The sequence below is a fragment of the Cinclus cinclus genome, chromosome 9, assembly GCF_963662255.1.
Source record: "Cinclus cinclus chromosome 9, bCinCin1.1, whole genome shotgun sequence".
NCBI lineage: Eukaryota > Metazoa > Chordata > Aves > Passeriformes > Cinclidae > Cinclus > Cinclus cinclus.
In genome coordinates, this window is record NC_085054.1 from 6422694 (window position 1) to 6448236 (window position 25543).

General features: G+C 36.4%; 1 protein-coding gene across 1 annotated transcript in view; it reads left to right on the forward strand.

Moving 5' to 3' along the window:
• TTN (titin) overlaps nucleotides 1–25543 on the forward strand; it is a 237732-nt gene that overhangs the window by 110832 nt on the left and 101357 nt on the right. Inside the window, exons 144-162 of the mRNA XM_062498574.1 lie at nucleotides 302–382; nucleotides 1779–1862; nucleotides 3640–3720; nucleotides 3920–4030; nucleotides 5415–5495; nucleotides 6895–6978; nucleotides 7321–7443; nucleotides 8220–10016; nucleotides 13671–13781; nucleotides 14137–14259; nucleotides 14507–14590; nucleotides 15554–15637; nucleotides 16874–16984; nucleotides 17159–17353; nucleotides 18609–18692; nucleotides 19192–19290; nucleotides 20806–20886; nucleotides 22013–22117; nucleotides 23461–23544. Of these exons, the coding sequence (XP_062354558.1) occupies nucleotides 302–382; nucleotides 1779–1862; nucleotides 3640–3720; nucleotides 3920–4030; nucleotides 5415–5495; nucleotides 6895–6978; nucleotides 7321–7443; nucleotides 8220–10016; nucleotides 13671–13781; nucleotides 14137–14259; nucleotides 14507–14590; nucleotides 15554–15637; nucleotides 16874–16984; nucleotides 17159–17353; nucleotides 18609–18692; nucleotides 19192–19290; nucleotides 20806–20886; nucleotides 22013–22117; nucleotides 23461–23544 (3603 nt within the window). The remainder of the gene's footprint in view (nucleotides 1–301; nucleotides 383–1778; nucleotides 1863–3639; nucleotides 3721–3919; nucleotides 4031–5414; nucleotides 5496–6894; nucleotides 6979–7320; nucleotides 7444–8219; nucleotides 10017–13670; nucleotides 13782–14136; nucleotides 14260–14506; nucleotides 14591–15553; nucleotides 15638–16873; nucleotides 16985–17158; nucleotides 17354–18608; nucleotides 18693–19191; nucleotides 19291–20805; nucleotides 20887–22012; nucleotides 22118–23460; nucleotides 23545–25543) is intronic.

Here is a 25543-nt window from a genome sequence, read left to right on the forward strand (position 1 = left end):
GCTTGTTGGCTTCAAGTCATTTGTTGAAATCATGTTAGAATCACTTTAAAAAATGTGTGTCATTAACTCGCACCTGAAAATAGTTCAGAAAGAAATAATATCTTTATTTCTACTAGAAAGGAATCTTTCAAGAATGTATTTACTAATATGTTATTCTTCTGTCTAATCTAACATAAACGTTCTTTCAGGAAGGATTTAATTCTTTGATGTTTCAAGAATCCTCCTTGTTAGACCTTTTCTTCTTCTTTCTAACTTTTTTCAAGTAGCTTTGAAAGCCCTAAAAGTACATTATATCTTAAAGGGCCAGATGATCTCAAAAGACCTGTCCCTGAAGAAAAGAAACCTACACGTACACCTGAAATAGAAGTTCCACCAATAAAAGGTAAAGGATCTTTTGATATCAGATTTTGCAGAAAGGAAATATTTGTGCCATTTTTCCCAGCTAACATCATTAAAAATTGTTGTGTTCTTTACACCACTGTAAGAGTAACCAGGCTCTACGTAGAGATTGAAATCTCATTGATAAATCCCAAACTCTGGAGCAAATATTTCAGACATGTGCTAGACAGTAAATCACTGAATTATGAGTTAAAACATGCTGAGGAGGTATTGCTGCTTACAACACCAGTATGAAAAGCTTCAGTGCTTTTCTATGTATAATATAGCTGTGAATTTTGTTTAAACAGTGGTTTTGATACCAATATACAGGTCATTATATTGGTGAAGAAGTAATAGGGCAAGAGCCAGTAATTTAAAGCTATTAAAACTGTTACACCAACCAGAAGGAAGAGCATGACAATGCAGTAAGGGAAGAAAATGGCTCTCTTTTGGGAGCTGAAACCATAAATTTCTTCACATAGTTCATTGTTCCAGGAGGTAGTTCTAGAACTTATATGTAATACTTGAAAAGTTTCCGAGACCTCAAAACATCTTAGTTTTCTGGGTTTATTTCTGTTTGGGATATTAAAAGTTGAAAATTACTTTGGAGTTACTAAAAGAAAGCTAATATTTTTGAAGTTCCTGAGTTTCATAAGAGAGCTGTCCTTGAAGAGAAAGTACCCACCATTATCCCTAGAGAAGAGGAGCCTCCTCTTTATGAAGGTACATCAATGTACATATCTACCAAATAGTAAATTGCAGAGAATATATCAAGTCATGCTCTATATTGTTCTGTAAAATATCAGATATTTTTGATTCATTTTTAAAACTATTAAAAAAAAACCATATATCCATATCTTTTAATTTAGACATCATTCAGTAATTTTAAAACTTTTAAATTTAAAATGTTACACTAAATGTAAAAATGGAGTTTAGCATTTTAAAAATGCTATACTTTTTTCTTCTAATAATGTGAAAAAGAGACAAAAGTAAGTGAGAAATTAAGTTTCTGATTCTGGTAGTACTTGAGTCACAATGGAGCAAAGAAAGGAACTTAAGTAGACCGTGATTTAAGAGCCATCCTGAGTAACACCTAATTTTTGAGTTGCAATGGAGATCATTAACTCCAAATGAAGACACGTGAAATTCAGTTACAAATTCTATCTAATACACAGAACTAAGAAACTAGAAAATAAAATTATTTCTGTAAACATGCATTTTACTAATTAGGAATGGTAACTTCTAGCAATACTAAGTCAATGATCAGGCTGAAAGATATTTAAATAACTTATGTTCAAAAGCTCCTTGTCCATATGCATTTCTGCATGTTTTTATTTGTCTTTCTATTTCTGTCTTGTAACTAATATTAAAATATGGTAAATAAACTAATATCTTTAAAGAACCTGAAATTTATGGAGAAGTTCCAACAGAAGAAAAGATGCCTCTTATTGCTCCTAGTGAACCAGAAGCTCCAGCAACTAAAGGTAAACCAACCCTTCAAGCAATCTGTAAAGCAAGACATTCCTACAAATTACTCATCTTCATCATTCCATCTGTGTGCTAATCTGTTATTTAATGTTTTCATTCTAATGTTTCTCTAGATGCTATCTGTCTGTCATTGCTTCTTTGCTACTTACACTTTGTGTATTATAATGTCCTTTAAAAAATGTAATATCTTTGAAGTATCTGCAGTGACAAAGAAAACCGTCCCACTTAAGAAAATACCTGCTGCTGTACCTGCAGAAGAAGCTCCTCCAGCTAAAGGTACATTACCTATAAATTAACTCTCTCTAACCTCTTATGAAAGTGAGATACCAAGTGAGAAACCCAGCTTGCTTGTTTTCCTTGAACAGCACAACCACATGCCATAGACACTTTACAGTGCGTTTTGTTTGTTTGTTTGTTTTCTATAAGCAGTTGCTTAAACAGATTGATGCATTCTGCATCAAGAATTTAAAATTTAGGAAGACTAAGTTAGACACAGAAGTTTAGTAGGCAGGCGATTCAGGGATCAGACAGGGATTAATCTTGTACTTTTTTGACTTCATGTCTCATGTTCTATTTCTCAAAATGCTTTCTCTGACAATACATTGAAAAAAAAGTCTGAAAGGTTGTGAGAGAAGCTTATTTGTGAAAGGACTCCTTGCAGTCATATCAAGGGCTTTAAAAAAAGTTAAGATTCAGGTACGACTTTAAATCAAGACAAAACAAAAAGCCACAAAATTTTTATTAGAAACATAATTTTGTGACACAATTCTAGAACTGAAGAGCTCTATACATGTTGGAAACCTAATAATTAGTTAACTGAACTGGAACTTTGCCTTCCTTTTATAGGTAATTTTTAAATTTCAAAAACTAAAACCCTTTTTAGGTCTGAAAATCCTTAAACACACACGTACACATGCACACAAAAACATCCCACAAATGAACAAACAAAACCCCAAATATAAAAAACCCCAACTATTTATCTTTTCAGAAAGAACATACTCAGAACCATAAACACTAGGAGTTAGAAAAATAATAGACTCCAGAAGGTGAAATTGTTGAGTTTTATTCACATCTCAATACCATATATTTTCCCTATTGTTCTAGTAGATTTATTTTTTTTACAAAACTGTATTACTTATTTCATAATGCAAATTTCTAAAATAAACCAATATTTTTAAGTTTCTGAAGTACGAATGAAAGCTGTCCACAAAGAAAAAATACCTCCTGCTGTACCTAAAGAAGAACCTTCACACTTTACAGGTATAAGAAATTTTAAGTATGATTTAAATGATAAAAAAATGTTTTCATATATCAATTATTTTTAGAGCATTCTGTCATCATGAACTTGAGTTTACTTAACAGCTTTGGTTACTTGCAACAGTAAAAAATAATTTCAAAAATATCACTTGCAGTTGTTCTTAAAATTAAGTGCTACTTGAGATCAGACCAAAGGGGGAAAAAAATGAAGAAAAAAGAAGAAAAAGTGACAGAACTTAGGTAGACAGGGCCTATCTCTGCACTCAAGGTAGTAGCTCAGTTTAGGACACATCACATATCTTTCTTCTGACAAACTGCAGAGATCAGGTCATGGTAGAATATGAGGGGTTTTTCATCCCTTATTTGAAAGCATCCTAACACACAGATATAAAATAGACCTGTATATCTTCAGAGCAGCTTGAATATTTGATTATATTTGTTATTTATCTAACATGCTATCTCATTTTCTGAAGATAATCTAAGTTAATTTAAGTGTTTAAACTAATATCTTTCAAGTGCATGAAGTTTATGAGGAGATTCACATAGAAGAAGAAATTTCTACTGTTCATAGGAAAGAGGAGGCTCCAGCACCTAGAGGTATATGACTTCTTCATCACCTCTTCCTTCAATTGGCTAAGTCTTGAACTCCGGGGAAATTAAATTATTCATGTTTGTCTTTTAGTCCTTGTCCAGCATAATTAATATTTTTATTCATTCTTTCAGTACCTTACTTATATGAAAAACATGAGATTTTTCATGACATGTCTTTCACTAAATTGAACTAATATCTTTAAAGTGCCTGCAGCCATTAGGAAAGCTGTTCCAGAAGAAAAAGTACCTATTGCTATGCCTAAAAAACCAGAACCTACTCCTGTGCCTAAAAGACCAGAATCTCCACCATCTAAAGGTACTTTGAGAGCCTGGTAGAAATGAGGCCTTTTGGTGATAAGCATCTTTACGTTTTTGCTGTTTCTTACATAGCTTCTGATTTAATAGTTCATGGTCAACATGTCGGATTTGTGGTGTTTATGTTGTATGTGTCTTATTTTCTGTTTCTCAAGTTGTGTTTAAGTCATAAAATGAAAATCACAATCAGTAAATAGCTTTCAAGTGTCTGAATTGCCAAAAAAATGTATTCCTGAAGAAAAACTCTGCCTAAAAAGCCAGAAGCTTCCAAAGGTATAGGTCAGCAAATCCTTTTATTCTTTTTCTGCAGGTTTCTTCTGCTCTTTGTACTATTCCTGTCAAAGCATTAAAAATTAGCTGAATTTATCTATTTATTCTACCCAAGAGTGACCCAGAAATTGTATCAGAAGCTAGTAAAAAGGACTAGAAATAAGGAAAGCTCTAGCCATGTTAACACACAGTGAGATTTACAGAATGTTTTCACTTCATGGGTACAGCCTTAGAAATCTGATCATACTCTAGCAAGTACATCCTATCCCTCTTTTTCACATTGTTCATGTTAAATTTAGGGATCAATTGATTTCATTTTGAATGGAAATAGAATTTGAACAGAAACCAGCACAGCCAATTCATTCAGGTATTTTAAAAGCAAGTCTGAGCTAGCAGACTGAGTGGCATTAAGAACTGTCAAGCCAATGGCAGCACAGCTTCTCCCACCCCAGTCATTATCACATAGTACTGCCAAGCATCAGTGAAGAACTGTTATGTGTGAAATTTAAAAGGCATTTCATTGAAGTTCAGCTTTTGCCATGATTTCTTTAGCTTCTTCTCATCTTTGTGGGGAGCATGACAAAAAAAACTGCATGACAAAATATCCCAAACAAAGTAATTTCCAACTTACTCTTTGCCAGAGAGGTAGAACCATTAAGACTTCTCAGAAGTTGTAACTGTTGTCAAAGCATCCTTGTCCATCCATTTGTTTTGTCACATCTTTATATACCTATGTGTTTTGTCTTATGTCTCTGTATTGAATGTTTAATTTTTGTAATCTTTAAAACTACACTAGTATCTTTAAAGTGTACAAGGTACCTAAGAAATCAGTAAATATTGTTATACCTCAAAAAACCAGAGTAACACTACCTAAAGTTATATGTCAATAATAGTGTCTTTTGGAGGAGGAGATCTTTCTCTTGAGCATTAGACAAATGTTTATAGCAAAACTCATTTATCAAAATCCTATCAGTATTGAATAGTATACAACACTTTTCCCATGACGTCTCTCTTTTTACATTTCTTTCTGATATGCTCCTTGTGATACTTTCTTCTTTACAATGTACATATTTTAAATGTTTTAATTTGAAAAATGAATGCTGTTTTCTTTAAAGTGCCAGAGGTGCCCAAGAAAATTCCAGAAGAGAAAGTGCCCACTGCTGTCCCTAAAAAACCAGAACCACCACCAGCCAAAGGTATGTTGCACTACTGAAAACTAAAATTGGGAAGAGGAAAAAAATCTCTATCTTGATCATGCAGATTAGTTATCTGCTTGCTTGTGTTTTCTTATTACTTTTACTTTCTGTGCCCATATAATTCTATATATGTTACTATGTTTAAAATTCTTCTCTTTTGAATCATAGCTGTAATCTGTACCAGTGTGCTAGAAATATTGAAGTGGCTGAGCAGAAATGAGATTGGCACTTGAGAACAATAGCAGAAATCTTCAGAGAAGTGGAGAAAAGAGAGTCTCTCTGATGTGAAATAGTCCTGATGGACAATGGAAAACTAGCCCCAAAAGAGAGATTAGAATGAGTGAGAGAGATGTCTAATACATCTAATACAGAAGAAAAACTTGTGTGCAAAATTGATACCAAGAAGTCATCACACATAGAAGAATGTGACAAGGAATGCAAAATAGACAATGTCAATCAAATAGAGATTCAGGAGATGTTTGAATAAAATGGAAAAAAATCTGATGTAGAAGAAGAAACTACAGAAGGTGTTTCTGAGGTGTTTCCTAGGACTTTACAGGGAAATAAAATAATCTCAAGACAAAAAACAACTCAAATCAGAGGTTTTATTAATAACCTTGGCAATTTCCACGGAAAAGTTTTGAACATAACTGTAAAATTATGTATAATAACTGAAAATAATCTATTTCCTAAAGGGCCTGAAGGAACCAAGGAAGTAGATGTAGAACAAAAATAACCAAAGTTGCTGTGCCTAAAACCTCACAAATTATACCAGCTTAAGATACTTGACATTATGACAAAAGTACAGAATTAAAATATTCTTTACTTGCCTTAACAATATAGAAGACCATATTCAAGATTTCTGTTAGCATTTTCTTCTGTTGTCAAAGGTTTTTCAAGTGAGCAAATGTTTTGAATGAAAAAAAAATAGACCTTTGTAGTTGGTGTTTTCACTCAGAGTGATCTGCTCTTATGCTTTAGGGTTGTTTATGAAATTCTAATAGTATAAAGTTATTGATATTTTTCGAGTGTCTGAGGTACCAAAGGAATTGGCCACAGAAGAGGTTTCAGCTAAAGTATCAAAGAAATCAGAACATCCAGAGGCTAAAAGTAATTTTATATAAGGAAAGAAAAACCCCCTAATTTTCTAGGGTACCATTTTACCATCATGGTAATTTACTTTTACTGTTAATGTCTTATAAAATATTTTTGTTGATTTATTTGTAGTTTTTGCAGCTGCAACTCAGTGAGGCAGCAGAGAGAATTTTCTCTAGGGAAAGGAGAAATTACATATTCACATCCAAAACCACCCATGCTTTTGATGTCCCTGAGATTTACTTTTTCTTAATGTCTGAACACTGCAGACATACATAAATAAAATTAACTGTTTTTTTTAAAGTGCCTGAGGTACCCAAGAAAGTGATTTCAGAAGAAAAAATACACATTGAAGTTCCTAAAAAACCAGAACCTCCACCACACAAAGGTATATGTTCAAGAGTAATAATATTGCACACAAATTTTAATCTGTTTCTCTAAATATTATCTTTCTTGTGTTTGTGTTAGCAGCTTTTTTGTCTACTTTATATATTGTATTTATAAGTGTTAAAGATTGTGTGGTCTTCTTCCTTTGTGAATAGTTCCAAGTAACAGTGGCTACTACTAGTGTGTGTAAAACAATATGGGGGGAAAAAAACAACCAAATTGTTTATTAGGGTGGGCATTTTTCTGATGCTGTTAGGAATATTTTTTTTTCACTTTGGAGATATTATTGTCTTTTTAATTCTTGTTCTTCAAATTCCTGAAATTAAAACAAATATCTTTAAAGAACCTGAGGTCCTGAAGAAAGTTGTTCCAGAAAAGAAAATACCTGTTCAAAAAATACCTGAACCTGTGGTTGTCCCAGAACCAGAGGCTGCACCTGAGGAACCAGAACTCCCACCAAAGGAAGGTAAATCTCAACACTAATAAAATAACAAAAATAATGTTTTTCCTCTTTTCTTTAACATTGTAATTATCCAAGCTTTCTTTTTCCTGAAATTCTAAATTATGCTTGTTCTATTTATCTACATATATGTGTGAAACAGGCACATATGGTTATTTTTGAAAAAATAGTGGCAAATCTTGGATGTCTGAATTGCCTGTACGTCACTCTTACTATTATTCTGCTTCAGTTCTTTTTACTATTTTTTTTACATCTTTTTACTGTTCTACCTGCTTGGGTTCATGAAAGCCACGATAGCTAAAAACATAAAAGTTGTAATACGAGAAGGAAAAAAAGTACCCATTCTAGTAGCTAAGAGCAGAAGTTATCAATTTAATTGAAAAACCAAGAGCTCCACCAAGAAAATCTAGATGCCATCACTGCTGTTTCTTGAAAGAATCTTCTTCTTATTGCCTCCAGTGCAATTAATATCTTTTGTCTTGTCCATTCTGTTGACAATTATGGCTTTTATTTATATCTTAAGTTGTATTATTAGTGCATGTGTGTATTTTCATATGGGAGCATGAGTTTTGTGGGGCAAAGTATGTGTATGTACTCTTGAGAGAAAAGTCAAAATGTCCTACACTCATCATTTTAAAGGACAGCATAAATGATATATACTTGATAACGTTTTTAATACTTTCATTACAATTGTCTTTTTATGTTTTATGGTTGGCTTAATTTTTGTATGACTGTCAGTGCAGTTGCTAAATTTAGAACTAATATCTTCTATGTATATAAAGCAACCAAGACAACTTTGCCAGAAAAGAAAGTACCTGTTCCAGTTGCTCGAGAACCAAAGTCTGTTGCAGGACACGCAAAACCAAAACCTCAAGAGGTGGGACCGCAAGAACCAGAAGTGGCTGGAGTGGCCCAAAAACTAAAGCCTGTAAAGGCAGTTCAAAAACTAGAGCATGTTCTGACATCTGAAGAGCCTGAGACTGTTTTGACACACCAAAAATCAGAATCTGTTGTTTTGACACACCAGAAATCAGTATCTATTGGGACACAAACAGGGCACATAAAAACAGAGGATATTGTGGTGCCTGAGAAACCAGAGTTCGTTGTGATACCTGAGGAACCCAAGCCTGCTGTGGCATCCCAAAAGCTAAAACACAGCGTGATGCCCCCAAAGCAGAAGCCTGTTGAGGAATCCCAAAGGCTAGCACACATTGCAGTGCTTGAGAAACAAGAGGTTTTTGTGGTACCTGAGGAACCCATGCCTGATGTAGAACCCCAAAAACTAAAACATGGTGTGATGCCTCCAAAACAGAAGCCTGTTGAGGAATCCCAAAAACAAAAGCATGTTGTAGTGCCTGAGAAACCACAGTTTGTTGTGGTACCTGAGGAACCCAAGCCTGATGTGGCATCCCAAAAACTAAAACGTGGTGTGATGCCCCCAAAACAGAAGCCTGTTGTGGAATCCCAAAAGCTAGCACATGTTGTAGTTCTTGAGAAACAAGAATTTGTTGTGGTACCTGAGGAACCCAAGCCTGATGTAGAACCCCAAAAACTAAAATATGGCGTGATGGCCCCAAAACAGAAGCCTGTTGAGGAATCCCAAAAACTTGAACATATTGTAGTGCTTGAGAAACAAGAATTTGTTGTGGTACCTGAGGAACCCAAGCCTGACGTAGAACCCCAAAAACTAAAATATGGTGTGATGCCCCCAAAACAGAAGCCTGTTGAGGAATTCCAAAAACTTGAACATGTTGTAGTGCTTGAGAAACAAGAATTTGTTGTGGTACCTGAGGAACCCAAGCCTGATGTAGAACCCCAAAAACTGAAATATGGTGTGATGGCCCCAAAACAGAAGCCTGTTGTGGAATCCCAAAAACTAGCACATGTAGTGCTTGAGAAACAAGAATTTGTTGTGGTACCTGAGGAACCCAAGCCTGACATAGAACCCCAAAGGTTAAAATATGGCGTGATGGCCCCAGAGCAGAAGCTTGTTGAGGAATTCCAAAAACTTGAACATGTTGTAGTGCTTGAGAAACAAGAATTTGTTGTGGTACCTGAGGAACCCAAGCCTGACGTAGAACCCCAAAAGTTGAAATATGGTGTGATGCCCCCAGAACAAAAGCCAGTTCTGAAATCCCAGAAACCAGGACCATTTATGGGCCCTGAGGAATATGAGCTCACAGTGCTGTCTGAGGAGTCAGAGACAGTTGAATTAACTCAAAAATCAAAGCGTGTTGTAGTGCCCCCCAAAACAAAACATTTAGTGCGGTCCCAAAAAACAGAGTTTGTAGCAGCTGAAGAAACAGACTTTGCTGCAGATTTCCAGAAGACAATGCCTACTGCTGTGTCCAGAAAATCAAAGCCTTTTGTGCCAGAGCCTGTCATGGTGTCTGCAGAACCAGAAACCGTTTCAGCACCCCAAAACATAGAGCCTTCCACAGCACTGCGAAAACCACAGCCTGAAGTGGCATCCAAAGAACCAGAGCTCCTTTTGGCACCAGAGGAACCACCACCAGCCAAGCTGGCTGAAAAGGAAGAGCATGTTGCTGCTAAAAAGAGAGCAGCTGCACAGCCTAAAGGTATCTCTTGTGCATAGGATCTCTTTTACTTCCCTTGAGTATGTTGTTTCACTGCTCATTTTAAAGCTTAATACATGTAACTAATAGATACTAATATCTTCAAAGAACATGCAATGCCCAAAAAGCTGTCCCAGACAAGAAAATTTCTCTATCTGTTCCTGAAAAACCAAAACAAACATCAGTCAAAGCTGTGTGTTACCATGAATACATGACAATCACACTGAATCTTCTAAGTATTAATTTAACCTCTTTTTTCTGTCTGTCATTTTTGATCTGTTTTAAATGATGCTTGTTAAACAAATAACACTGAGTATGAGTGTGTGCTAAATTGTTACTTTAAAACATGTCTGTTGTCCTCTGTGTTTCAGTCTCTGTATTTAATACTGAGTTTTATTTTAACTGTAAAATGAAATGCACTAATATCTTTGAAGTGCCTGAGATGGCTGAGAGGACTGCTCCAGAGAAGAAAGTGCCCCCTGCTCTATCTAAAAAAGCAGAAGCTTCACTTCCTAAAGGTACATGTCAGCACTATTGTCATCATAAGAAAGGGTGTTGTTTGCTTTTTAGGGTTATTTTAAATGAATCTCAGTTTAAATTGATCTTCCACTGTATACTCTGATATCAAAAATATGGGAGAGTTATGCCAAATATTAATTGCTGTGCAGGGTTGTGAAATGTTTCCTCAAATTAAACTATCTAAACATCTTTTTAATGTCATATCAAGCAGCCATGATAAACTCCTGTCTGCCAAAAAAAAAAACCAAAATCATATAGATGCAAGAGAAGGAATTCATAAACAGTTGTTCACATTACTAGTAGGGATGGCTTCAAACATGGTTTAGTGGGACTGAGCAGTGTTATATTTACAGTTAGATTTGATGATCCTAAAGGATTTTTTTGCAACCTAGATGATTCTATGAAAAAGACAAAATAGATAAAAACTCATTATTTCAGTAGAGAGTAGCAGTTTTAGTACATAGAGGAAAATCATCACAATTATCTCCATATATCTGTATAACAGAGCAGAGTATTTTCTTTCAACTGTTATTTATAATTTGTCTGTATATTGGTCATACATAATAATTTTCTACTATGGGATTTTCAAAGCTGTTACTTCGTATAAATAGCATTAAAGAGCTGTAAAATTACTGTGAGCATGTAATACAGTGAGCCTTTAAAAATGCATTTACAATTGAAATACAAAAACATTACTAAAGACACGCTAAACCAAAGACACTACACGTTGATGCAGTGATATATCATTTCCTTTCCTTTTCAACTCCCAAGCTCTGGCAAGAGAAAACATTCCCTCTGCCACCAAATTCTCTCCATCTGAAATACAATGACATTCCTCAAGTGAAGTACCACCTCAAAGTGATGATATAATTATTTAAATATTTGAAATTACTATAAGAGGAAACAGTTATAAGTAACATCTAGTGATTAGAATGAAAGCCAGGAGAGGAGAGAGGGAAAATATGAGAAGTTAAAGAATAGAGGAAACATGCAGAGACAGAAAAAGACATATGAAGTCAACCTGAAGGATAAAAATAGTAAAGTGGCATATAAAAAAATGACAGTGACTGCTTAAACCAGTACAGAGCACAGTCATTTATGAAACATGGCTGGTGCACAAATCTACTAGGATTGCACAAATAAATCTCTGACCATCTGCTACTAAGAAGCCAGATATATTTTCTACATGTCCACCCTGACCAAGAGACAAAGACCACACACAGAGTTCCCATCTCCTGTGTGATGTGTTGGACACCCTGGTTATTCCCCAGGCTGGAAGCACAGCAGAGCTGATGACCGAATGTACCCACAGCACTTTGTCAAAAAAGACTGCGTGCATTTACTACTGGTTGTCTTATTGTTACACAGCCATCTGCAGTGCCCACAAAACTAAAATACACTAATATCTTTGAAGTTCCCAAGGTGCCCAAGAAAGGTGTTCTGGAAGAGCCTACACCTGTAACTGTGCCCAAACAGCCAGAACCAGCAGCAATTCGAGGTACCTGTCATTTTGTGCATCACTCCAAACGAGACTGTCCTTATTGGCTTACGTGTTATTTCTGTTGTCTGTTGTTGCTCTGTTCTTTGGTGATTTCCTGAAATTTTGCATCCTGAACTGTGTAGAAATTCTACTATTAGAATGGGGAAGAGCTTTCTGATTAAGACTTTTAATATAAACTTCCGTCATTAGAATTTTTCCAAGAATCTCAACTAATACAATTTTTTTTAAACAGAACTGTTTTGTTTAGCCAGTATGAACTGGCAAGCCTGTCCTATTGTGTGGTGGTAACTACCAAACACAGTCATGTTACTGTAATATTAAAAATGGGAAAAAACGTCCACCAAAAACCTGATCAGTTCAGTGAAAATAAGCAGGAAGAAAAGTTTTAATGGACTGTGAAGAAACTGAAGTTACTATGGGAAAAGATGGCCAAAGTAAAAAGAGCAGCATACCTAGACAGGACAATAGTATTTTAAGATTTAGACATACAGACTTAGAGCCCAGATAACAAATACACCAAACACTTTATTAATAGAGTATTTAATAAAATGTGTGGTCAGTCAGGATGGTCTGACATAGCTCTCTTCTGGCCATAACCTCATCAGGACACAAGAAATTTGGTTCCTCAAATCTACAATTGCATTGTACATAATTATTGCATACAAGACCACTGATCTGTATTTGTACATCGAAATTCTGCATCACACATGCTCACTGTGCAATCTTACCCTTGACAAAAGCAACGTCTAAATACAGGACTATAGAAGCACTGAAACTGAATCTCAAAATCTGCCACATACACTGCAAAAGAATTGAAAAATTAGAAGATAAATACAAGAGAATAATAATAATAATAATAATAATAACAACAATAATAAGGTAATAACAATGGCATTTCTGCTCCCTGCCCTGTCTGTACTGGAACTGCTGAACATAAAGTTCCAGCAGATTGGTGAGGAATGGAGACAGATAAGACATGAGCTGAGTTGCTCCCAGAGAAAAGCCAAATCCCAGCAGGGCTGAGAATGAAAAGTTCTCCTCCAAGGCAGGAAAGGCTGCTCAGTACCCAAATTCCCAAATCACCCTGAAGCCCGTGAACAGCCAGCAGTTCTGTCTCAGAACCTACCTGGCATCACTACTCTGTGCCTGTGCCCTGGGGAGTTTGTGTGTGAGCCTGTGAGAGAGTCATGGGTTGATGCTGTGAGACCGCTTTGGTTACGTTCATGAGTGCACCTCCAGTCTACATTTCACTGTGCATCCTCCTGCTGTATGTACAAACCTGACTGCTACTAATATCTTTGAAGCACCCGAGGTGCCCCGGAAGGCTACTCGTGAGGAAAAAATACCTGTGCCCACTGCCAAAGCACCAGAGCTTCCAGCACCCAGAGGTACCTGTCTTCATGGATAACTTAACAAAGCACATACTGAATAATGTTCTTCTGCTAAGCCATGTCTACCCTCTCCTGGCCTGTGTTCCCTGACTGAGACTGTCAGGGCTGTGTGTGCTGGGACAAGGGTGGTGTGTGGTGTGTGAGGGTTTGAGCTGGCTGCTGGGATGTCCTGTGTCTGTGTCCCCCTGGTTGTTGTTCCTACTTGTCCTGTGTTGCCAACAATGAAATGCACTAATATCTTTGAAGTGCCTGAGATGCCTGAAGCTGAGGTCCTGGAAGAGGAAGAAGAGGTGGCAGCAGCAGAAGAGGTGGCAGCAGTAGCTGAGCCTGGAGAGCCAGAAATCTCTCCAGATGAAGGTATAGGGTGGTGTTCTGAAAGAGCCTGCCATGCCCTCCACATTGCTGCAGTGCTCAGTGTTCTTTGCCCCTCTGCACTCGGTGGGGAGGGGTGAGAGCAGAATTTTGTCATTTTGAATCTCTGTGTGCCTGCACACTCCCCACAAGATAGGGTGGGGTTTTCCAGAAACCCACCTCTCAATAATCCCATTATTGGGTTCTTTGTACTGAGTCCACCTTGAGCAGGAGTGATTGGCTGAAGAGGACACCCTGGTAGTCTGTCAAATGATAACTTTCCTCCTTTCCTGCTTTGCCATCTGCCTGTTTGCTGTCTGCTTTAAGCTCAGTCAAGTAAACGGATCTAATTTCTTTAAAGTGCCTGAGGTGATTGAGGTGGAAGAGGCAGAAGAGGTGCCTGTGGTCGTTCCCCCAAAGCCTGTGGCTGTGCCCAAGAAACCTGTGGCTGTGCCAAAGAAACCAGAGCCTCCACAAACTAAAGGTATATCTTCTGGAGAGAGGTGCTTTTTATTTTACTGCATTGATTAATATTTTCATTTGCTGTCCCTTGTGTAAGAGTTGTTGTTTGTCCTTGGCCCTTAACCTTTGCTGTACCTGTCTTTGTGCATGACTAACCAACCAGGCACTAGAGGAACATTCCAGTTCTTAGAAGTATCTAAACTCTTTGATTGTTACAATCTTTCCTACTAATTTAAGTGTGAAATTAAGATGAAATAATATCTTTAAAGTGCTCAAGGTGCCCAAGAAAGCTGTCCCACAAGAAAAGACACCTGTTGCAGTACCCAAACAACCAGAACCACCAGCAGCCAAAGGTACAGCTCACTATTAGTATCATCATTACAAAAAAAATCACACTCTTCTGAACTTCAGTTTAACTCATTTTTTGATGGTGACCTATCAGAGATAGGTGCCTAAGAAGTACAAAGTGCAATGTGGAGTGTCAAAAACATGGCAGAAAAACTAGATTTCATTCCTAGAAAAATATCTCTAGCTCACTGAACGTTTAGTGAAGTTTATGAATTAGCATTTACTGACTGTTTAGTTTCAACAGAATAGCATGTTTTTTTGAAGAGCCTGAAAATGAGTCTTTCAATTTAGAGAACAAAACATTGCATCCCTGAAACTTCTAATAGATGAGACCAGCAGAATAAGTTCTTTACCCCTTTAAAAATAAGGTAATGCCAATCTACCTGAGGAATTTTTGCTAGCAATGGACTGGATCTATTTAGTGATTATCTTATTAGCACATTAATAGATCCAATAAGAGAATAAAGAAGTATAAGATGTATATATATTTCTACAGTAGAATTTAAATGGAAGGAACTGTGGAACATAGAAAGCATAGAAAGTTAAGAGGAGGTGTAAAGAATGAAAATAATTGATAGGAAAAAAAAAGATGGTGATGATAAGTTAAATGCTATTTCCTTAAAAAAAAAGTTACAATGACAAAGTAGTCATTATTTATATTGGCTGGTACACAAATATACTGGGATTGCACAAATAAATCTCTGAGCATCTGCTACTAAGAAGCCAGATATATTTTCTACATGTCCACCCTGACCAAGAGACAAAGACCACACACAGAGTTCCCATCTCCTGTGTGATGTGTTGGACACCCTGGTTATTCCCCAGGCTGGAAGCACAGCAGAGCTGATGACCGAATGTACCCACAGCACTTTGTCAAAAAAGACTGCGTGCATTTACTACTGGTTGTCTTATTGTTACACAGCCATCTGCAGTGCCCACAAAACTAAAATACACTAATATCTTTGAAGTTCCCAAGGTGCCCAAGAAAGGTGTTCTGGAAGAGCCTACACCTGTAACTGTGCCCAAACAGCCAGAACCAGCAGCAGTTCGAGGTACCTGTCACTTTGTGCATCACTCCAAACGAGACTGTCCTTATTGGCTTACGTGTTATTTCTGTTGTCTGTTGTTGCTCTGTTCTTTGGTGATTTCCTGAAATATCTATATTCTGTGCTGTATATCAGTTAGGAACTTGAAAATGTAATGTTTTGTATAAACAACTCAAAATATATTTTGGTTTTAAGATATTGGTGTTTTATTCTGAATCAGTAGATATGAAAACACTGTATTTTAGAAATTAATCATAAGTTTGTCAAATGGCTGCCCAAATTATTATCTTCAATAGACAAGAGCCTGCATGACTCTTCTGGCAGACTCAGGCAGTATATATAGTAGACATAAATCCTTTGAAGTGATACCCCAGTTTTTACTCAGAAATGCACAAGTGCAGCAAGAAGTGGAAGTATAGAAAGTTTTAAAGAAATTGCTGACACTCTTAGGGTTTGTAATAAATAAAAAGTTCATTATAAAATCCATTGCACTGTACAGGCTGTGGAAGTTGCCACAGTGAAATGAAAATTGAAGCAAGATTGGTACTTAGGCTAAGAAAATAAGTGAAAAAATTAGAAAAGCAGAAGTAAAGAATGGATATACAGAAAGAGAGAAATGGGAAAAAATAAGAAAAACTGTGTTCCTAATCTTGTCACTGCCTAAACTGCTGAACATAAAGCAGATTCATGAAGAATGGTGACAGATAAGACATGGGCTGAGGTTGCTCCCAGAGAAAAGCCAGATCCCAGCAGGGCTGAGAATGAAAGTGTGTGTGAGCCTGTGAGAGAGTCATGGGTTGATGCTGTGAGACCGCTTTGGTTACGTTCATGAGTGCACCTCCAGTCTACATTTCACTGTGCATCCTCCTGCTGTATGTACAAACCTGACTGCTACTAATATCTTTGAAGCACCCGAGGTGCCCCGGAAGGCTACTCGTGAGGAAAAAATACCTGTGCCCACTGCCAAAGCACCAGAGCTTCCAGCACCCAGAGGTACCTGTCTTCATGGATAACTTAACAAAGCACATACTGAATAATGTTCTTCTGCTAAGCCATGTCTACCCTCTCCTGGCCTGTGTTCCCTGACTGAGACTGTCAGGGCTGTGTGTGCTGGGACAAGGGTGGTGTGTGGTGTGTGAGGGTTTGAGCTGGCTGCTGGGATGTCCTGTGTCTGTGTCCCCCTGGTTGTTGTTCCTACTTGTCCTGTGTTGCCAACAATGAAATGCACTAATATCTTTGAAGTGCCTGAGATGCCTGAAGCTGAGGTCCTGGAAGAGGAAGAAGAGGTGGCAGCAGCAGAAGAGGTGGCAGCAGTAGCTGAGCCTGGAGAGCCAGAAGTCTCTCCAGATGAAGGTATAGGGTGGTGTTTTGAAAGAGCCTGCCATGCCCTCCACATTGCTGCAGTGCTCAGTGTTCTTTGCCCCTCTGCACTCGGTGGGGAGGGGTGAGAGCAGAATTTTGTCATTTTGAATCTCTGTGTGCATGACCTTAAGCTCGGTCAAGTAAAGGAATCTAATATCTTTAAAGTGCCTGAGGTGACTGAGGCAGAAGAGGCAGAAGAGGAGGTGCCAATGGTCATTCCTCAAAAACCTGCGGCTGTGCCCAAGAAAGCTGTGCCCCAGAAACCTGTGTCTGTGCCCAAGAAACCAGAGCCTGTAGCTGCACCAAAAGTACCAGAACGCATGCCTGTCCTTAGAAAACATAAAGTTCCTTCAGTTAAAGGTAGATACATCAGTGTCTGAGCATCCCCTTATCTCTATTCTCTGAATACCTGTCCCCTTGTTTCACTGATGTGCACATTGCCAGAAGAATAATCTGCTGCTTAAATTCATTATTCTTCATGTTTTGCATGTCCTTCTCTTTTTAGTCATTGCACTTTTCACTATTATGTGTATATATGTGTCTTTAATATTCACAAAAATGAAAATTTACTAATATCTTTAAAGAAACTGAAGTACAAGAGAGAACTGTCCCAGAAGAGAAAGTGCCTCTTCCAACACCCAAAAAGTCACAGTTAGAAAAACCAGAGCTTCCTCCAACCAAAGGTACATATTGCCAGGAGGCATCTCCTGAGAAGAAATGTTTTCTGTATTCTCTTTTCTTTGTTCATAACTGAGTCTATAAAATTTGTCAGTTGACTCTAGCCTACCTTGAGAAAGACTGGAGCACAGTCTTTCATGGTTATGGCCACTGTTACTGCGATTCTGTGTGTGCTAGATGTCTTTGTCTTTTTATGTTCTATATGTACATTTATGTACCCAAAAATAAAAGAAACTTAAATTTTTTTAAGTGTCTGAGGTACCGAAGAAACCTGTCTCAGAGGAGAAAGTGCCTGTTCCTATTCCTAAAATACCTGAATCACTACCAAGTGAAGGTTTGTGCCACCATAGATTTTACTCTAAGAACAGTCCTTTGTCCTGTTCTTCCTAGTATAAGCTTTAAAGTAGACATTTTCCTTTTTCTCCCATTGTGATGTTTGTAAGTTGTCCACTTCATATTTTAGATTATTCTAGTCAATATTTCTTGTATCTGTTAGTATATCTTTATATTTGGAAGTAAAATATATGCTCCTGCACAGCATATGTCTCTTCTTAAGATAATATTAAATTCCCACTAAATTGGAGTCTCTCAAAAGTTAATATTTATGTTTCTGTTATAATCTTAAATTAATTAAGAGCATTGGTATTTTTATTCTTTCCTGTGACAATGACTCATCCACAAATTTAATGTTTAGTTTATATTGTATACATCAAAAACTTCTGTCCTTCACACAATCCTCACTCATGCTTAGAAAGAAAACAGATTTCAAAATCTTGCATTAACTGAAAAGGTAGCAGATACTGAGTGATTACTTATCCTATTGTGTATTTGTCTGTGTCTGTTGAAGTAGATTTGCTTTCAGTCATATCTGTATAATTGTTCACATGAAACAATCTTATAATTGAAAACTTACACCAGTTGTCAATATTCTTTAAAGAATATGAAATCATAAAGGAGATTGAGCCTGAAGAAGCAGAAGAAATTCCAGTTGTAGAAGTTGAAGAAGCTTTACCTGTTGAAGGTACACAAAGTCCTTCCCTAGAGGCTGCCACACACCTTTCTTTCATTATCATCATGCGCAGATTTTTCTTGCTCTCTCATTTTTCACACCTGTGCGTTGTAGGTCACCTCTACATTGTAGATTCTGTGATTCTTCCATTGTTGTGTTTTGGAAATTACTTCTGATCATTTAATTCTAAGTACTACCTGAAGGTTATTTAAAATACTTTCATTTTGTTTCTTGTCCACAAGAGTCTTCCCATCACTTGGTTTTCTACTTTTGTTCTCACGTTATTAACACACTTTTTAAAGTCATCTTGGGTGTTCGTATTGTGTGCCTGCTATGAAGTAACATAAGTATACAGTAACCTAAGGCTCTTTCATGCTCCCATTTAATTCAATGACATTTTTTCACTGCTTCACTGGAAATGGAATATGGTGGTCTTTAAGCTTGTACATTACTCTTCACATAACTACCATCGTAGGAAATTTGTTCTAAATCTACCTAATGTTATTTAAAGTGCCGCAACCTGAAAAGAAGATCCCTGAAAAGCGAAAACCACCACCACCACCACCTGCTCCAACAGAAGATATTAAACTGGCAAAAGATCTACTTAAAGGTATAATCATCTGAAGGCATAAATGCTGGTGGAAACTCAGGCTTTTAAAATTATACTGATGAACCTTGAAAAGCATGCTTTTAGACTATGACATTGTATTTTTTTATTTCTTTTCTAATATACTATACTTTAATGGTGCGCCTCACTAATGCTCAATCCATCATGAATTTTTTATCAGCATTTACAAGGGTTCTTTTCAATAGTTATGGGAAAAAAATATTAAAACCATTTTAATCAAGTTAACACATTCTTCTATCCTTAACATAATTCTCTCTTTAACATATTCTTACAAATGAAAAGAATCCCCAGCAATAATTTGCTGGTATTAGATGAACACGTGTTTCATATCAAGTGTGCTTCCTGCAGACCATCTGACTTTTTTGAAGCAGTTAATCAGCAAGGATCTTAACTTTGCAGCTTTTGTCCTTCTTTCATATCAATACTATGAATGAGGTGTTTGGATTTTCTAGAAAACTCCTTTCTTTTTGGAGTCAAACGTGTGTTGTAAAATTAAAATCATTTTCTTTAAAGCTCCTGAAGCAAGGAAGAAAGCTGTGGCTGCAAAACCTGTTGAGGCTCCGAAACTGGAACCCCCACCTGCTAAAGGTACCTAGATAATATAAGAATCTAACTTAAAATAAACCTCTCATGAACCCAAAGTTGGGCTCATAGTTCTCAGTATCTTCTTGTTTTATTTGCTCAAATATATCAGAACACTGTCTATGTTTGATTATGCTCATCATGCGCCCCATCTTGGGCATATATGTTTGTGTCATATTTATATCTACTTTAATCACCCGTCATGCAATCCTGGAGATGTAAGTGACAGAAACATAGACGAGTGAGAGAGTTTTTATGAGTTTTATCACTTTTGTAGGTGCTCAGTTTGGTTTTCTACTTGGCTAAAATAAAAAATAAAATACTCTTTAAATGTGTACACCATTGTTCCAACATACTTAGTTTCTTATTTTTCTGAAATGTAACTTATTTCTGTGAGAAGACACTTTATAGAGATGGGAATGAATAAAGTATTGAGCAAGCCATTTCACATGTATGCCTTTATATTATTCATATGTACTGGAGTTTAAAACAAACTAAGCAGCTAAGCTGTGGACATTAGTTCTTAATGCTGTTCCAAGTTTAGAGATTACAGTGGATCCTTCTGAGTATCACAGGCAAGCAGCTCATATGAATAGATATGTAACATAAGCCTGTAGTGAAAGAGGACAAGGAAATAAAAATGTTACAATGATTCTTCTTGAATACATAACCTTTATAGTTTTATAAAACCATACTTCTGTTGATTTGTATGAAAACTTTATACATAAGCATAGATGACAGCAAATTATACAGAAAATATATTAAAACTATTGGCTTCAGTAGCAACAGTTTTGCTTTTGATTTTAGTATTTTGCAGCGGACTAGTATTTGATTTGTGTGTTTGGACATGCTAGTTGTTAGTTAACTCCTGGTGTTTTGAACCTGTATTAAAATCTGGAATAATATTCTTTTAAGTGCCCGGACTTGTAAAGAAACCTCGCAAAGTAATTCCTGAGCCTACTCCTCCACCAAAAGAAGAAGTTGTTTTGAAAAGAGGTATAGTAATTTGGCTCTGTTTTTAAAAATCCAGCATGTTAACAGCATATTCCCCTAAGTAAAATTGTTTCATGTATGTGTTAGGGAACACTACATGATCAAATACTATCTGAGGTCTGTTTCTTGAGAAAAGCAGTTGTAGTTGCAGGGAGGAAGGGGGTGTAGCCTGAAAGTCTCTCAGATGCAAAGGATCTGTAATGAAAGCAGAGCAGAAGAATGAAAATCTAGTTCCCTATCTCTCTCTGTTCCATTTTTCTTCTCTCTTCATACTAGAGTTGAGAGTCCTCCACTGCCCACAGCGTAAATGTTATTAAAGTTATGTGTTTAATCTGTGTATTCTCTTTTATGGCTTTCCTAGAAGCACCACACAGATCACAGAACCCTTCAGTATTATTGCACATCAGTCCCATTTCCTGCAAAGTCTGAGGCATTCTGAATCATTTTGTGCTCAACTGTATTTTAGAAAAATGAAGCGTTAATTCCAGTTCTCTTTGAAATACCACACAGGGGTGATTCGTGCCTGCGTACCTTGTACCTTCAAATTTCAGACAACATAATAAAATGTAATATTTCATTTTTCAGATTACAGTGTCATTACATACCCAAGATGGAAAATTGGGAGGACAAAATCAAGTTAAATCAATAATATGGAAAACAGACATTGTATAAATTTGAGCTCTCCAAATACAATACTCAGGGGTTTAGTATTGTTCTCTCACTGAAGTCAGTGGGAGTTTAATTTATAATCATGTATTGTATTTCAAAAATCATCCTTAACTACATTTAATAGTTCATAATTACATATAGCAACTGATCATTTAAATAAGAGAATAAATACGTAAGATATAAGAAAAAAATTCATTCTGACATGGTCAGTTAAAATTAAAATCTTTTCTCTCCAATGGACTGCTCTTAATAAAAATATCTTTTTTCCTTAGATGACTTGAATTTTAAATGACTTTCAGAATAGTATCTTGAATAGTTACACAAATCTTCCATTTCTATTGAGCTATATATTTTATTTTCCTGTTTCTTTATGATTGATGTTTTCAATCTTTGTCTTGTTCACTATCTTACTCTTTTGCTTGCCTGTGTTTTAAAAACTGAGATTTCTTTTCTTTTGAAGTTCTTAAAAAGAAACCTGAAGAGGAAGAACCTAAACCAGAAAAAGAACCTAAACCAGAAGTTAAACCAGTACCTACACCAGTAGAAAAAATTAAGAAACCTGAAGGTACTAGATTACTATCAAATCTATTTATTAAATTATATAAGTATATTTTTTAATCCCACGATTAAGTAGAGTTTTCTTACATTGAGGAATGAAATGGATATCTTAAAAGATAGCTTGCATTGGTCTAATTGTGCAATTTGACTCTTAGCTGGAAGTACAACCAAGTTTGACATTCACATTTGGGTCTGAATTCTGCATTTTGGGATTGTTTCTCAATGTTTGTTGTCTAGAGAAAAGAGCATTACAAATATTTTGTGTAATACTGATAAAAATATCACTACAGCAAAACAGTTAATCAAAGCATTCTTATAGGTAACATTTTACAAGTATGTGTCCTTTTACCCATTTATAGTTTCTAATTTATTCAAATCTTACTCTAAGAAATATATATTCCTAAACCTTATGAAACTCTGAAATTGTTTACATGTAAAAAAATGAAAGCTGTTAAATACACTTGAGGGTATTCTATTTAGAGATTTAAGGTGTTTTGATATATCTTACAAAATAAAAATATTATTTTAAAGTCCCAGAAGTTCCTACGAAGAAACCTGAGATACCTACCATTAAAAAAGAGGAGAAACCTGAGCCACCAAAAGGTACAAATGTGTGGTGCTCTTTTTCCTTTTTGCAGCAGCTAAATACGATATTGAGTGCTGAATATCATGCTATATTAACATAATGTCCTCCAGTCTGTCATGACCACTGTGTCCTCATTAACCATTTTGCAATCTTCTGGATTTCTTGTTGTCTTTATTCTTCAATGCTTGAGAAATTCATCTTTTATCCATTGTTTGCAATCTTGCATTACAAGAGTTAAGCTCAAGGTAATTTCTTGCTTTTTGGCCAAATAAAATAGAAACCAATAAATTCTGTCTTCATTTAGCTCTCTCTGTGTTGTTCCTCCTAACTTCTAATGATCAATGTGATTGCAAAAAATGTAAACTAACCTACTTGTAATTTCTGTGTTTGAAATGGCAGAAACTAAGCAAGCATCTGTCCCAGTTCCTGGGCCTGAGCCTAAGCCTGCAGTAGGTAAGAATTCTTTAGAATACTGGTGAAGCCTTTCTTGTGTGTCTAGTATTTTCTGTTCATGGATTTCTCGCTGAAAGGATGTTCGTAGAATCACAGAATACCAGGTTGGAAGGTGACCTCAAGGGTCATCTGCTCCAACCTTTCTTGGCAAAAGTACAGTCTAGACGAGATGACTCAACACCCTGTGCAGCTGAATATTAAAAGTGTCCACACAAAGGCCTTTAGAATTAGTAAGACTAGAACTTTCCTACCATCTACAAAACATTTTAAGAACATCATAATTAATCTATTATTTTTTTTTCCCCATATAGCTCTAAAATCTCCAAAACCAGCTGAAGAACCAGCGCCCACTGTTACTGCTCCAGTGACAGCTCCAGTTGTTGGAAAGAAAGCAGGTATTTATGTGTATTCTATGCTATTTAGAAGGATTTTCTCTGACATGCCTAAATACCTTCAGTGTAAAAAGAGGGAAGAGCTGTACAATAACTCATTCATTACAGGAAGATTTGAGGTCCTATTCAAGGATCTTGTTATTCTAGGTACTGTCACCTAATTTAAAACAAAAACATCTCTGATATACTGTGGAAAGCAATCTGTGCTCTTTTGTCTGGATATGTGTGTCTTTATTTGTTGTCCTACTATGAAATTAGTGTATTTTGTCATTTTTCTTGATGTTCCTCATGTCCTGATACACGTTTTGTGAATTGCATTTTGTATTTCCTGTGTAGAGACAGAGAAATTACACATTTCTAAACAATTATTGTGTTGTTTGGTTTCCTGCTTTTGATTTGTCATTGAAGCCCTGAGGAAAACTGGCAATGATGTTGAAGAATTTGAGTATTGCTACTTTCATCTGCTATGCTTAGGACCCTGGAACAAAGACTACTGTGAAAAAAAAAAGAGCTGTGATGGTTCCATTTCCTCTGAAACACTCTGAGCCCATATTCCACCAGCAGAGCTGATGCCCATTCTGCTCACCCACCATTCAAAGGGCCTCATGTTGCAATAGAGCTCAGATCTTGGGCATTTGAGAAGCCAAATCATTAAGATCTCTTGGCCATTGATCTGCTGATGTAGCCTGCAGTGGCACAATTAACCTATTTATTTTTGTCAGTGACCAGATAGCTGTAATTTTCTGCTACTTTTAACCTACACGGGATTTAAGTTGGTGGGCTAACAAGACACTACTAACAGTGGTTTACTTAGGTTTTCTGTTCGTGTGTCCTGCTCCTACCTTTCTTTTGTGGTTATGTTGTAAGTTTCTGTTGTGTAGAGAGAAAGTATTCTATGTTCGTTTTATTTCAGGTATAGCTGTAAAATTTGTCTTAAAATATATTGTTCCTGATTCTTATTCTTATGGATTTTTACTCTCTAAATTACCTATGAAACCTTTGTAGCTGCAGAAAAGCCTGATGCACCATCTATACTAAAGCATAGAAATAAAATGCCCTCAATGGAAGAAGAAAAGCCTGAGTCAGTTGTGTTAAAGAAGATTTTGGTTGAAAAAAGCTTGCATGTAAAAGAGAAAGAAAGTCCTAAGGAGACAGTTCCAGCCATAGAGCCACTTGAGTATAAAATCTCACTGGAAACAGCTGGTGGAATACTGAATTCAGAGGCAGATGAGCAGGAGAAAGTATCTCTTAAATATCTCATCCTGGCTTCTGAAGAAGAGGAACCAGAAATGACACCTGTAGTTTCAGGAGAGACTACCCTTACAGGTGAGAAATTAGAAGTTGAAATGGAGCACATTGTGTACACAAAGGAGGAGCTACCACTACCTGATGAGGAAGTGAAATTAGTTTCTATAACATCTGAACATGTGGAAAAAGGTTCTGGAGAAGAAAAGGAGGATGAAATTAAATTGCTTGTTCATAGGGAACCTGCCATAGAAAAGGTCTCTGAAAAGTTTAGTGCTCTTCATGAAGGAAAGGTTCCCAACCATGAAAAAGAAGAGGAAATTGAATCAACTTGTGTACCTAAACCCAGAAAGCCATGTCAGCCCAGGGATCAGAAAGGACTTCTAGGAAAAGAGAAGAAATCGAAAAAAAGTTTACAACCTGAAAAAATTCACATTAAGGATAAAACTTCATTTGTACAGGATATCATAGAGCCAGGCATAGCTGAAACTCCTCAGCTTAGAAATGAAAATGAGAGAGGAGGTTTTACTCCAGAGAAATCTGAAGTTCCTCTTGGAGAATCCATGAAAGGACATGGCATACAAAGTAAAATTCAGAGGGTGAAGCAATCTGGTAGCACAGTACCTGAAATTCTTATAGATAAGATTCTTAACAAAGAAGCAAAGAAAATGGAAGATATTCAAGATGATGAGAAAGACAAGAGTCTGGATTTCACATCAGCAGAAGTGCCTTCCTTAGACCTGTCTGAGGAGGCTCA